Source organism: Octodon degus, unplaced genomic scaffold, assembly GCF_000260255.1.
Source record: "Octodon degus isolate 3935 unplaced genomic scaffold, OctDeg1.0 scaffold00090, whole genome shotgun sequence".
In the NCBI taxonomy this organism is placed as follows: domain Eukaryota; kingdom Metazoa; phylum Chordata; class Mammalia; order Rodentia; family Octodontidae; genus Octodon; species Octodon degus.
Genome location: NW_004524666.1, coordinates 9,844,224 through 9,859,264, shown reverse-complemented (window position 1 = coordinate 9,859,264; position 15,041 = coordinate 9,844,224). Strand labels below are relative to the sequence as shown.

At 38.0% G+C, this 15,041-nt stretch overlaps 1 protein-coding gene across 2 annotated transcripts in view; it reads left to right on the top strand.

Annotated features, from left to right (window-relative positions):
- Nucleotides 1–15,041, top strand: part of Cdk19 (cyclin dependent kinase 19) — a 172,475-nt gene that overhangs the window by 132,279 nt on the left and 25,155 nt on the right. For both annotated transcript variants that reach the window (XM_004637494.2, XM_023722305.1), the window contains one exon: nucleotides 9,407–9,464. In XM_004637494.2, coding sequence (XP_004637551.1) covers nucleotides 9,407–9,464 — 58 coding nt within the window. The remainder of the gene's footprint in view (nucleotides 1–9,406; nucleotides 9,465–15,041) is intronic.

Sequence of the window (15,041 nt, the reverse complement as noted above, 5' to 3'; positions counted from 1 at the left end):
TATTCTGCTCTATTTTTTTATCAGTGTATTCTTTAGAAGCACTTAGTACTTCTTTGATTATAGTTATCACTACATTTTTAGCTCAGAAATTATTTCTGATCTGATTTCTTCTATAACTTTCTGCAGTTGTTTCTTTACTGCCAATGCTATTAGTTCAGAGATATCATGTGTGTGATTTCTAGTTTCCTCTATGCTAGTGTCTTCTGCATTTGTACTGGGTGGACTCAGGGCCTAAGACTGCATTTTGTTCCTTCTCTTTGTCATTTTGTATACCACTGTCTTCTGACCTTTGGTGTAGAGCTTATATAGAGTTATTATGTTAGCATCAGGTCCGGATCTGAAGTTCAGATTCCTCCAGGTGGGTGTTACTTGGATCTGGCTGCTGTGCTCCACTTCTTTCTGCTGCAGTGGTTAGATTTGAGCCCTTTGTGTCACTCTGGCAAGGTGTTCTGCTCCTGAATCAGTTGGGTGGGTCTTATCTCTAGCCTCTTTGCAGGGAGTTCTGCTGAAGGGTTCCATGCTGGGCTTGCGCTCTGGGTCGAATGAGGATCCAGTGGGCCCCAGGCAGTTTCATTCACACACTAGGCCTGGGCTCTGGGTCTATTCAAGATCTGTGGGCCCGGGTCGTCTCACTCACTCGCCGGGTCTGCAGTCTGGGTCTATTCAGGATCTGTTGGCCCGGGTTGTCTCACTCACTCGCCGGGCCTGCGCTCTGGGTCTATTCAGGATCTGTGGGCCTGGGGTCATCTCACTCCCAATTCATTGATTTTTTTAGTACTGTTTTAACATTTGTTGTGTTATCAGGTAGCTTCTAAAAAGTGGCTCACCAACTAAACATTACTGGGTTTAGGGTTGCTTGTTTCTCCTTCCAGGGTTGGATTCCTCTAGACAAGGAATCCAACAAAACAAGCGAAAAGCAGTGGCAAAGTTTATTGTAGAAACCAGAAGTGCAGATGGGTGAGAAACTGGCTGTGCAGAAAGAGCTTGGCAGAGCAAACAGAAAAAGAGTATCAGAGCAAAGATAAAAGTACGCTCTGAGTCTGGGACACAACAGGATGGTCTATCATGGAAGGCTAGGATAGCAGAGTCTTGATGTCACCAATGTGTCCATTTATATTATCTAAATTTACAGGAAATCCATGAGACTTCCACACCTGGGTCCTGAGAGAGAGAGAGAGACAGAGAGAGAGAGAGAGAGAGAGAGAGAGAGAGAGAGAGAGAGAGAGAGAGAGAGACAGGGCTGGGATCCCACTCCTCAGACTCACTTCAGGTCCAGGCCTGCAGAAAGCCTGCTAGAGGTCTCATGTGAAGTCCACATACAGGGCTTTGGGAGCTGTTCTGAACGTGTGTCTGGGATCTTATAGTTAACAGGTCCCTCCTACTTCCTCAGCCAGTTTTGCCACACCCTAATCTCCTCTCTCAGTTGTGACTCTACCACAATTTTTAAAAAATTATAGACTGTGCTGTTGCGAACATTCTTTGGGTTAGATACAGTGCACATATGGTCCCAACACTAGAGGAAGTGAGGATCACAAGTTTTAGCTCAACCTGGGCAGTTTAGCTATTAAGTGAGTGCCCGGTTGAAAATTTAAAAATGGAGACTGGCAGCATAGTTCATTGTGAGTCCCTGGGTTCATTCCTCACCACTGGGGGAAAAAATTATCCCTTTTATATCTAAAACTGGAATCGCTTGGTCAATTGCAAGTTGCAGTTGTTCACGTTTTTGTAGCCTTATACCAAAGTGTATTCTAAAATGTATTCTCTCACCAGAAATGTATGAGTTCTCACGGACCCACTTTCTATTATTTTTAATTTTTAACGAATTTAGTAGATATCAAATGATATTCTTACTGTGTGCTTACCTTGATTTCCCTGTATTGATTTTAGGGTGAACATCTTTTCATATATGTACTGTTTAATGTGCTTCTGCTTTAGTTCAAGTGGACCTTTTACCATCTTATATTTAGTTGCCTGACCACCACTCCCCTCTCCTCATCTTCTCTCCCTTCTTTGTATTGAGGATTAAACCCAGGGCCTTCACACTGAACTACAACTTTACCCTTTTTAATTTTTTATTTGGGTACAAGGTCTTACTAAATTGCGTAGGGTGTGCTCATCTGGGATTATAGGTATGTACCACCACCTCTGGTAGTTGGTTGGGTTTTTGTTTTCATTTTTAGCAGTTCTTTAATCTGGATACTAAATCTTTGTTTCTTGTATGTATTGCAAATCTGTCAATTTATGCTTCTTTTTCTTTTTAGTACAGATTATAGGCATGAGCCACCACGTCCAGTCTCAGCCACAGTCTCAGCGCGCTCCGGGGTCGGGGCTGGCATGGCATGCTAGGAAGCTAACCCCAGGCCCTGTGCCTGTCTAAGCAGGCGCTTTAGTCTGCTGATCTATCTGGCCAGCTTTAGATTGTCAAAATTTTTTATGACTAGAAACTATTCTAACAAAACTATATTTCTCTGTTCTTTATGGTAATAGAGTTTTGGGTTCTTTTTTTTTTTTCTTGCCTAAGGTTTATTTATACAAAGAGCATGGGAGGACACCGGCCCCCCACAGATGGCTCCCCAGTGGTCACACCAGTCCTTCTGTTTTTAGTGAGTGCCTGGTCGAAAATTTAAAAAAAGAGTCTGGCAGCATAATTCATTGTGAGTCCCTGGGTTCATTCCCGGGGGGGGGGGGGGGGAATTACCCCTTTTATATCTAAAACTGGAATCATTTGGTCAAAGAGTATGTAGTTGTTCACGTTTTTGTAACCTTATAGCAAAGTGTTTTTCAAAATGTATTCTCCCACCAGAAATGTTCAAGTGGACCTTTTACTGTGGAGCCTTCACAGGGATCTGGGCACCTTTGGGAGCCTGATCTGGAGCAGAAGCTAGAGCCTGGGCCTTGGCTGGAGCCTGGGCCTTGGCTGGAGCCTGTGCCTTTGGCTGGCAAGGCCTGCGACCCTTGGCAGTGCGGGCACAGACATGCTTCCCAAGCTTAGGGTGGGCAATATAGGCAAGTTGAGTGAGCCTGCAGTTGACTCTCTTTGGCATGATCTTGGACTTGACCTCCTTGGACTTGATGAGGGCCTTGATAGCCATAGCGCGAGCGCTTATGGCCTTGGCATTGTTTGCCAGTATCTTCTTGAGGCCCTTCTTGGTGTGCTTCTTGGCAAAACGCATGTTCCTAAGGAACTTGGGATCTACCCCCTTCAGAGATTCATCTTTGTGACCAAGGTTTCTTGATGCCATTTCTGTGCCATTTTTAGGACTGGTTGTGCGTGGTGTAGTTCTTGGACTTGGCCATAACTGCACACTATAAATCACAGCTGCCAAGCGCCTAGAACCGGAAGAAGCAAGTTTTTGGTTCTTAAGAAAATTTTCCTTCAATGTCATTAGGATACTGTCTTTCCCCTAAGGTTTTAAAAGTTCTGCTTTTTATCTAGATCTTTAATCTACCTAAATTAATATATGGATGGCATAAGATGAGGGTTTGTTTTATTTATCTTTTCCACATTTGGATAACCTGTTAGCTCCAGCTTTTTTCTGAGTTCTTCCTTTCTCTACAGTCTCAAGTTTCTCTTCTGTCAGGATCATGTTTGTATATAGGTTGTCTGCTCTGTCTCCCTGATCAGTATTTTCCTGCCCCTCTAGCGCAGTGTTAATTATCCTGTCATTAAAACGTCTTGATAATCTTGTTTGATGCCAGATTCCTGTTCCCAGCCCTGTTCTTTATGATCTTTGCTCTTATCATGTTCATTGTAGAATCAGCTTTTCAAGTTAAATACACACATGTATACTGGTAGGCTTTGATTGAAATTATATTGGATTTGCAGATAAGTATGAGTAGAATTGATGTCTGTATTAAATATTGAGTTTTCTTATCTATGAGTGTGGGCTGTTCATTTAGGTGTTTTGTTTTTCTTTCCATCATCTCACTATGTTGTTCAGGCTGGCCTTGAACATGCAGCTATCTTCCTGCCCCAGCCTCTTGAGTGCTGGGATTATAGGCATTTGTCACCATACTGGCTGGACTTCTTAATATCATTTGAAATAAATTTCCATGATGTTCTTCATACAAATTTTATGCCTACTTTAAAATACTTATTCCTGAGCTGGGGAGACAGCTCAGTGGTCTGAGTGCCTGCCTGGCAAATGCAAGGACCAGGGTTTGATCCATGCTGGCCAGGAAACCTGGCATGGTGGCACATGCCTATAATCCTAGTGCTGGGAAGGCTGAGACAAGAGGATCACTACAAGTCAGAGCTGTATAGTGAGACTCTGTACCAAATAAATGAAAACAAAACAAAACAAAACAAAAAACTTATTCCTAGGCATGGTGGTGGTTTTGTTATAGAAGTATTGGCTTTGAAAAATTTTATTTCACTTGGCATGGCAGCACGTGTCTGTAATCTTAGCACTTGGGAGACTAGAGCAGTATTTCAAATTCCAGGCTAACCTGGGCAACTTATTGAGACCTAAATTAAAATTTTTTTAAAAGATTGAGGCCTTGAATTTAATTCCCAATATTGCAGAGAGAGGGAAGAAAAGAGGGAGGAAAGGAGAAAGAGAGAGGAAGGAATTACACTTTGTCTCTTTTGTGTGGCATATAGAATTATGTTTACTTTTTTTACATTATTCAGTTAGCCAGACATCCTACTAAGCTCTTTTAACATTTAATATATTATCTTAAGTACTTGGGTTTTTTGTATAGATAATTATAGTACATTTTCTGCAGATAGTTTTATTTCTGCCTTCCTAATTCATGTGACTTTAAGTTGACTTTAGAAGCAATGGTGGTGGGCATTCTTGCATTAATCTTGATTTTAAAAGGAATGCTTAAAAAAAGGAAAAAGAATTAAGAGGAATGCTTGCCAGACATATTGTACATGCCTGTAATCCCAGCATGATGGGAGGGTGAGGCACAGTTGAAAGTTTGAACTCAGTCTGGGCAGTATAGTGACTTAGCAATACTTTCTCAAAATAAAAAACGAGAAAGGGGTGGGGATATACCTCAGAGCATAGGCCCTAGATTGATTGATTGATTGATTGATTGGTTTTCTGTATTTTAGGGAGGGGTCTATGGGATGTTCAGGGTCTCACTACTAGATCAGACTGGTAGTGATTCTCCTGTTTACAGCCTCCCTACAGCTGGGATTACAGGTGTGTGCCACCACACCCAGTCTTTGGCCCTAGATTCAATCCCCGATGTGTATGTTAGGGGGTGGGGGCTTTCAATGATTTCTTCTCTCTCTCTCTCACTCGCTCGCTCTTTTTTTTTTTTTTTTTTTTTTTTTTTGGAATTTTTAGGGAAAGGTCTACAGGGTGTTCAGGGTCTTACTACTAGATAGAACTCATAGTGATCCACCTGTTTACAGCTTCCCAAGAGCTGGTATACAGGTTCAAGCCACCATGCCTAGTCTCAATTGCCAGCTCAGTGTGCCCCGGGGGCGGAGCCAGCACAGCAGGTCTGGGGATGGAACCCCTGGCCACTGTGCCTGTTTGCAGGCACTTTAATCTGCTGAACTATTTGGCTGACCCTCTTCTTTATTTTTTAGTATATATTTTTTATCAAATTTTTTTCAGTCTAACTTGCTGAGAATGTTTATTGTGAATGGATATTAAATTTTGCCTGCTTTTTCAACAACTCCCCAAAATGATTGTATCCTGTTTTTCCCTTTCATCTAGTAATATGGTAAAAGATAGTATAGATTTTCTTTTCTTTCTTTTTTTTCAGTACCAGGGATCGAACTTGGGACCTTGTGCTTGCCAGGCAGGTGTTTGTTCCTGAATTTAGCTTGTTTGTTTGTTTGTTTATTTGGCAGAGGGAGATAAGGTTTTATTCTCTAGTTCAGCTGGCCTTGTATTTGCTGTGTAGCCTAGGTTGGCCTCGAACTCACAGAGATCCTCCTGCCTAAGCCTCCCCCATGCTAGGATTATAGGCATGAGCCTTCACACCTGGCACTTTACTAATATTTTATTTAGTATTTTTGCTCTATGCTTACCGTGAAACTGGCCTGAAAATTTTTTTTCATGGCTTATCTGCTTTAGCTGTCAACACTAAATAAAGTTAGCCTCTTAGAATTGTATTTGGAGCATTACCTCTGTTTCTGTAGTCTGAAAATATTCTATTTTGGGGAAAATTTGGAGAACCTGTCTCCAAGATTTTCTGGGATTGGTGTTTTCTCAGGAAGTTTTTCTCAGTTATTTTTTTAAGTACTGGGGATCAAACTTGGGAACTTGCACTTGCCAGGCAGGAACTTACGCCTCTAAGCTATATCCCTGTGCAATAGGAAGATTTTTAATTACAGTTTCAATTTACTCAGCATTTCTTAGTTTCATCAGGTTTTTGAAATTAATTTTGAATCAATGTTTATATTTTCTTGACTTTGTCAGTTTTATACTTTTTTCAAATTAATAAAATTTTTTGTATGATTATTTATTTCTGTCTTTTTGTTATTCATAATGTTGTTTTATTTGTACCTTTTCTTGTCTTGCTCCAGTTGTCATAAAACCTCTCCAGTACATAAATTTCTGCCCCTATGTTTATCTTTTTGTTTGTTCTTTCTGTTGAGTGCTTCCCCCCTCACCCCGCCTCTTAACTTTGGTGCATAATTCATTATTTCTATTGTTTCTTTTTTAAAAAATATAAATACTTAAGTCTATAAATTTCCTTTATGAATACTATGTGTCACAGGTTTTGGTAGTATTTTAAGATTTCAGTTGAGTATTTTTTAGCTTTTTAATAATTTTTCTTTTACTTGAGTGCTTTAAAAATATTTTAAAATTTCCAAAAAGATGAAGTTTTACATTTTTACTTTGGTAATTAACTTTGATTTTGATTGTATTGTGGTCTTAGAACATAATCTGTGTAATAACAGTTCCATGAAATTTCTTGAGACCTGTTAGTACAAGATTTACTTTTGTAAATTGTCCTTGTGTGCCTGAGAAATGTCTGAATTCTGTACTTATTAGGTAAAAAGTTGTGTATGTATCCAGTAGCTCATCCTTCTTACTCTCATTCTTTGCATGATCTACATTTTTAACTAATCTTTTGTCTTTTTATATAAGTAATTAAAAGTATGTTATAATTGTTCTTTTTCTTCCCTAAAGTTGTCTCTATCTAGGCTTTTATGTATATAAAGTGTATAATAAGAATTATCTTTTTCTAGTAAACTGAAACTTGTATCATTATATGGTGACCTTTTGTGGTATGAATGAATAATGCTTTTGTTTTCAGAGCTATTACATCTCACATTTCTGTAGGTGACTCTATTTTCCCTTAGCAGTTTGCCTAACTTGTAGTTTTTATGATGCTTCTGTGTAGGTAGCTTCTTGTCTATAGCATGTTAATGAATTTTGTTTTTAATGCTGTGTGGAAATACCTGCCTTTTCACTAGAAAATTCATTGTTCACTTTGAAGGTTTTGCTTTAGAGTTTGATTTATTTCTACTTGTGGTATTTACTTTTGGCCTCTTTCAGGGTCTTAGAGCTTATGGAGGAAGCAAGGTTAGCTTCCTCATCTTGCTCAGGATTTCTGACTTGTGTGTTTGGCTTGGCATCAGCTCTTGGCCCTCTTCTGCCATTCCTTATCACTGTAGCCATGATGGGCTGATGGTTGTTGTGGATATCCTTGACCCTTGTAGTTGTTTTAGAAGGTTAAGGTTCCATAGAATACCTTACTTTTCAGCATCAGGGATTGAACCTAGGGCCTCCCTCCACCCTGAAGTGCATCCTTTAGCCTCCATTGAAGATGGGGTGTTGCTAGGTTGCACAGGCTGGGCTCTAACTTGTGAGCTTCCTGCCTCAGCCTCCCAGAGTGCTGGAATTACAAGCATGCCCCACCATGCCCCCTCATTCTTTTTTCTTAATATTTTGACTACATTGGTTACAAAGTCTTTTTTTTGTGTGTGTGGATCTGGAGATTGAACTCAGGCTTTTGCGCTTGCCAGGCAAGCACTTATTCTGTTGAGCCATCTCCCCGGCCCCACAAAGTCTTGTAAATTTTCTCCTCTAAAATGTTTCTCAGATGCCTGCCTTCCTCTCCATTTCACTTATCACTTCATTGCCCCTTCCCCACCCCACCCACCCCTGACTCCTGGACACATATGGCTGTGCTGTAAGGATCAGGTCATTTCATCAGGCATTTGAGTCTCCCCCCAGTCTCTGTTCATCCTACTTCCGCGTCAGGAGCTGCCACTTGTTGTTCAGTCAGAGTATACCTGAGCGCACCTGCTTCTGGGCTCTTCCCTCCTTCGGCCCCTGTCCTTCTTCTGCTCTGTTGGTTGGTTCCTGTTGTTTCCAGGATCCACCTAATAGATAGTGTCCCCACCCTCACCCTGTGAATATAAATCCTTAAGGATGAAATGGCTCATTCAGTCATCAATTTGCCTTTGAACTATTTCTTAGTGTTTGTTTTTGTTGAAATGTTTTTAAAAATCAGCAAATTGGAAAGGATTTTTAAATTAACCCAGTTTAATCTCTAAAGACTTAAATTTTCTGTTATCTCACATACAGCTCTAGCTTCTAACGTTATATAAGCTTATATATACTATAGCGAGCATCCAGAGAAGAGGGGCTTGGCTTACTAAGCTTTTATTTTCTTCAAAATGCTGAGTGAATTCCTTGGCCCTAGAAGATAATAAAAAACATATTCATTGAATAAGTGAATCCTAAATATTAAAAACATTCAAGTTTTTTTCCAAAGAGTTTATTAAGGAGTCAGTCTTACTTGTCTTTCCCTAACCCCCAAGCCATTTATCAGTTTTTGGTTCTATTTCCAAATGTGACAGGTGAAGATGTCTGCAAAGATAATAAATACATTGTGGCCTACTTCTTTTCAAATAGCTCCATCTTAGACTTTGTTTTTATTTTCCTGTATCTTTAAATACTGTTTGAGTGTTTTCATTTTTGTACATACAATAGTTAACATATGAATTATAATGGAGTCTGTTGAATGTTGAGCATGTTTCCTTTGGTAGTTTAGAAGTATTTACTGAGGACTCTTTCATTTCACTAAGTAATGGCAATTATGTTGTGGATTGAAATTTTACATAAAGATTTTCAACCACATGAACCTTGTTGTGGGCACTAAGTATATACCTTGTACAGATTTAACAGTTACTGTATTTTCTGTGAGGTAAATAGAAATAATACTTTTAACTTGTAATTATTTGTATGATATACATAATTTTGGAAATAAGGTATGTATCTATGGCAAGGATGATTATATAAAGTTAGTGCTAACTTCTAGAATGTTAAATACTTTATGTAGAAAGAGTGCGTAATATTTGATTTTAAGTTTAGTTTTGATGAAAATGCAGAAGAAATGAAATTTGCATATTATAAATGTTTCCATTTCAGAGCATGTCAAAAGAATAAGCATCGTAATTTGAATGCTCTATTTTTATTTCTAGAAACCAGCAAATATCCTAGTAATGGGAGAAGGTCCTGAGAGGGGCAGAGTCAAAATTGGTAGGTAATAATTCCTAAAATAATTGATTAAGAAGCTAAAGTGACTACAAAGGTGGTTGCCCTTTTTAATACTCTGTTTTAAGTAGTTAATTTAGAAACTACATTCTCATAATTTTTTTTTGGAAAAGTTGTTGGCAAAAGTACGTAGTCTATAAAAACCTATAGCCTTTTTCCCAAAATTAGATTCTGTAATTGTAAGTTGAAGCATCCCATGGAATTGACTAGCAAGTCCACAAAAATGTTCACTACTGTGCAGTAGCCCACATGTGTGCACATGAGCACCACTGTCTTACATAGTCATCCTAAGTAAAAGTTTCGAAATCTTTTTATCTTCGCGTTACCAAATCTCTCTGTGCATACATCCTCCTGACCCTAACCTACAGTACACAGGGACCCTTATGCCTTGTGCCAGGTACTAACATACGAATAAGTATATATATTTACTCTCTTTCTTGCCTATCTTAGTTTAAGATACTCCTGGAGTCCTTTATCTTATGTTAGTATTTGCTTTGCAACCCTGGAGGTTCCAAAAGAAACCAGTGCCATACATATTTATAGAGAAAAGGAAAACTAAGTAATGCTTTATTCTAACTTTGTTTAGTAGAAATTGCACTGAGAATTGCAAGTTGAAGGCCAGCCTTGGAGTATATAGTAATATTCTGTCTCAAAAAAACAAAACAAAACAAAACAAAAAAAAAAAAAAAAAAAAAAAAAGGGAGGGAGGTAAGGAGAGGAAAAAGCTACATTTGTTGAATTATCAGTGCTTTTTAAGAAGAATTTAAAATTAATTGTCATTGGTTTGCTTTCTTCATTATTAAAATATACTAAAATAGAGGTGATTTGCTACCTTGACTTACTGAAAATGCATGCTTTCCTAATTAGCTGAGCCTGCCCGACTGCTTGGTTTTCTACTTTTTCAGTTAGTTCCTTAGCCTAATTTCTGAAGAAGCTCTACTAAACCAGCTTCCACTTCATTAAATCTCTACTGTGTGTGAAGATTGAGCTTCATTCAAAAATGTGATATTGAGCTGGGCATGGCAGTGTATGCTGTGATTTGAAGCCAACCTGAGCTACATAACAAGGCCCTGTCTCAAAAAACCAAAACCAAAACCAAGCAAGCAATATGTGATGTTAAGGGCAGGGAGATAGCTCAGTAGAATAAGTGCTTGTCTGGCAAGCTCAGGGTCCTGAGTTCAATCCCTGGTACTGCAAAAAAAAAAAAAAAAAAAGACGTTAAGCACCCGATAGCTGCTTTCCTTCTCTTCCCTTCCCCTCTGTTCCCACCACTCCTTGTTATTATTTCTATTTTATATTTGGATTGTTTTTCTTACAGATATTTATTGAGTAGCTACTTTTGCCTGGCACAAGTGAAAGAGATATATTCCCTTCCTTTGAAAGACAATAAAATATAAACAGTATGGTGGAAGGTTTCATACTGCTTTGTTTTACTTAACCACCCTTTAAAAATAGATAATCATGGAGGAGGAAAGCTGGATTTAGAGAGGTTGTAGCTTACTCAGTTTTTTAAAGCTAGGATTTGAATTCCTAGAGTCCCTACAAACAAGGCCATTTTGGTGGTGATATCTGAGAGAACTGGTCTAGCATCCCAGACTTCACTCAGTCAGCACAGCTGTGCCTTGAAAGAGCCTCAGAAGTGGCTCCTCCCTCCCTGAGACTTACTCTAGTACCCTTGCTAGCCTCACATTATCTTCCTGCCCTACTGAAATTGCCCCCATTCATAGTATTGGGATTTTTCCATTTTTTTCTTTTCTTTGTAAACATTCTTATTTCTCTTCCCAGTTTAAAATAAATCTTGTATCTGTTTCAGCTTCTGTTTTCTTCCTCTTGTTCTGTACTTCTGGAATACCCCTGATACTTCTTTGGTTCCAGTCCCATCTGGCAACCAGTTCCATCTCCATATCAAGACTGCTCTCTCCGAGAACAGCTATGAGCTCTATCTTACCAAACCTACTAGACTGTCTTCTCTAGCGATCTAGATGATGTATACTTCTATTTTTCTGCCCACAACTTTTGCCATCACATCCACATTTAAATCACTATTACCCCTTACCCTATTAACTTATTTAAAACACTCTACACACTAGGTTGGGGCATGGCCTCCTTTACCTCATTAGGCAATTGATAAATTATGGCCTCAAAATTTTTGATTCTTTGAAAATGATTCTAAGATCTGGATCATTTAGGCTGCCCCTGTAGCTGAGTTCTTTGCATATTATTCTGGCAACTTATTTTCCTTTCTCGCCTACCAAATCCATCATCATCTTATATCCTCTCTTATTTGTACTGCTCATTACATTTATCTCAGTCATCTTAATCTAAAGTCTTTTCTATTTACTACTTCTCAACATAAAATTCTATACCTGCTCAGGCCAGTAGTGACCTTACTGATAAGAGTTTTAGTATTATAATTCCACCCAAGATTAGGGACACAGCTAGGGTTAAAAATAAATAGTAATTAATAATATTAATAAAAAAACTGATCCATGAAGTAATTGATTAAATTGCTAATAAATTTTGTTTTAATAGCACACGTTAGTTTGTTTTATTTTTCAGAATGCTAGAGTTAATCCAAGGCTCCTCACTCAGTAGGTGAGAGAGAGCCCTACCACTGAGCTACATCCCTAGACCAAAAATTACTGCTTTTTAAAAAAATGATGTGGGGGCTAGGCATGGTTGTACACATCTGTAATGCCCACACTTGGGAGGCTGAGGCCTGGGTATTTGGCCAGCCTGAACTGTATAGCAAGATACCATGTCAAAAAACAAAACAAACAAAAAAAACCACAACCAAAAGAAAATGATGTGGGGGCCGAGGCAATAGGTCAGTGGTAGAATACTTGCCTACTATATTCAAGGTCCTGAATTTCTTTGATTCCCAGCACCACAAAATTAGTAAATTTAGTAAATGCTTTAATACAGTTCTATTTTGGCTCAGGAGACCTGTACAATCAAACAGAAGACACATGGTACCTTTTTTGTATTTGAACCGTTTCCTCCTCCGAAAACCAAATATCTTCCACGGCTCACCTAAAATGCTTACTCCCTTTCTTTCTTACTTTACAAATAATCCCTCAGGGTCCAGCCCATGTTCCATTTTCCATGAAGTTTACTTTCACAGTGTTTGTTAAAACATCATTCCAGATAAGGCCTTAAGAAAGGCATATCCCCAACCCCCACCACCCATTTAACATTTAGTAGGGAACAGTAGCAGCTCCCTTATTCTCACAATGTTACCCCTGTGTTACGTGAGTTCTACTCCTAATTTGTTAAGCTCCTTGACTGCTTTTCATTCATTCCGTACTGCTACTCTCTTAAAATTCTACTGCCCTTGTTTAATTGAATAATTCCAGCTATATCTAATTTTAGAAAGCCAACTGTTTTAGTAACATTTAGGCTGTTACCTTTTGTCTAAATTAGTAATTATTTCAGAAGTGGTTTGAAGCTCCTTTAAAGTTCATACAGTAGGCAACAGTTGTTTTAAGAGTATTATTTTCTTGTGGCTTAAGAGAAATTACTGACTTTAGCATTTTTAAAATACTTTTTGCTAGGTGTGATGGTTCATGCCTTTAATTGCAGCTCTCAGGAGGCTGAAGCAAGAGGATGTTAAGTACATACCCAGTGGGCTGTGTAGCAAGTTCAAGGCCAGACTGGACTACATAGTGCAAGTCTTGAGAAAACAAAAGGGTAGTGGAGTAAAAAGAATTGAGATTGTTATGCACATGTGCTAAATCCCTCTGACGAATGTAATCATTATGTACCACAAACATATACTAATAAAAATAGAATAACTTCTCATACTTGATAGTAGAGACGGGGTCCCTCCCCTGCAGTGGATGCAAAAAGCATTCCATCATACTTTGCTGTGAATAATAATCTGCATCTGATTGTTTAATTTGATTAATCGTAAAATACACAATTATTTTTATATATTTAATGATATAATTCACCATCAACAGTAAGTACATATTAAATGTAAAAGAGAATGCTGTGAATATTTTGTAATATTTTAGAATAACAGGTAAAATGTTGGTAAAATGATTGAATAAAAGTTTTGTTTACTTTAGGGAACTTCAGTTTAAAAGGAATAGATATCGGCACAGACTTCCTTGGATAACTTTGTTTTTAAGACCTGAGTATTCCAAAGCACTCTCAGAAAGTCTTCTTAAATTATTTAAATTCTAAAGAAACAAAAATCACATTAAATTAAAATTGTAATGCATTTTTTATCATAGCATATTAGTTTTAGATCAGATGATACTCTATAGTTGAAGCAGTGATACTCTGTAGTCTTATGGTATAAACCTTTGGTAGTTCTTTGGGGCCTCTTATGTGTATTCACAATATACTATGTATGCTATATATTTTAAACTGTAGAGATTTATTCTTGTGACTTTGCCTCTGTGCTTACAGTTATCATATGTATAATTTATTGGCTGTCAGATCAATGGTTAAGACTGAACTCCTAAATAATACTATGATTTTTATTTGAGTACTGACACCTTGACTCCCTATCCTTGTAAGCATGGATAAGTCACTTATTTGCTTTAAACCCCAGGTGCTTCATCTAATAAGTAGGGATCAAAATGCTTGTTTAAGTGTGTTCTTGTAAAGATTAAATGAAGTGGTTTATGGAAGACATTTGTAGAATGCTTTATAGTTGTTTATGAAATTTCAAGAAAATTAATTTGTGCACCTTATTAGAGTTTAAACATTCTTATTAGTCTTATATACCCTGGTGTTTAAATCAGTTATTTTTGGCTCAGGCCTTTATTAAATGCTGAATTAAAAAAAAAACATAATTCTTAATGTGTCCTATGCATGTTCTTGGAAATATATATAATGTTCTAGTTACCTTTCAGTAATGATTCTGGCTGGGGAGGAGTTCCAGTTTGAGGCATATGTTGTTCATTGTGATGTAATATGCCCACCTTAGCCAATTCCAGGTTCCCAGTATGTTCTCAGCAAGCAATCAGTGTGGATGTAAATCAGTTCGGGTGAGTTTGTAGGATCTGGCACTACTACATGCCATGCTGAGCTGCAGTTAGTTCTTAGATGTGCATGGTATACATCATTTTTAAAAAATTATGGAAGGTTTTTAAAATGAATGTTTGATTTTTAAAACATTGAAAATGTTATAACTCAAAGAAAAGAATTGTTGGGCAATGTGGTACATGCCTATAATCCCAGCACTCAGAAGGCTGAAGCAGAAAGATCACTGTGAGTTTGAGGCCAGTTTGAATTGGATAGTGAGACTTGTCTTTAAAAAAAGAAAGAAAGAAAGAAAGAAAGAAAGTCCAAAGTCAGACCTGCCCTCTAAATCTGACTGAGCCAACTATCTGTGAATCTTGAGCAAGTCACAGAACCTTTGAGAGCGTCAGTGCAACAGGCACAATAGGTAAGATCTACTACAGATGGAGGTAAATGAAGTAATGCCTACATAGTGCTGGTATAGCTGACTTTTCCCCCCAAAGGTAAAGTATTGCTTTTATAAGATTAGGGACTATTTCTGTCACTTCATATGATTCTAATAGCATGTCAAACTGAGATATATATATA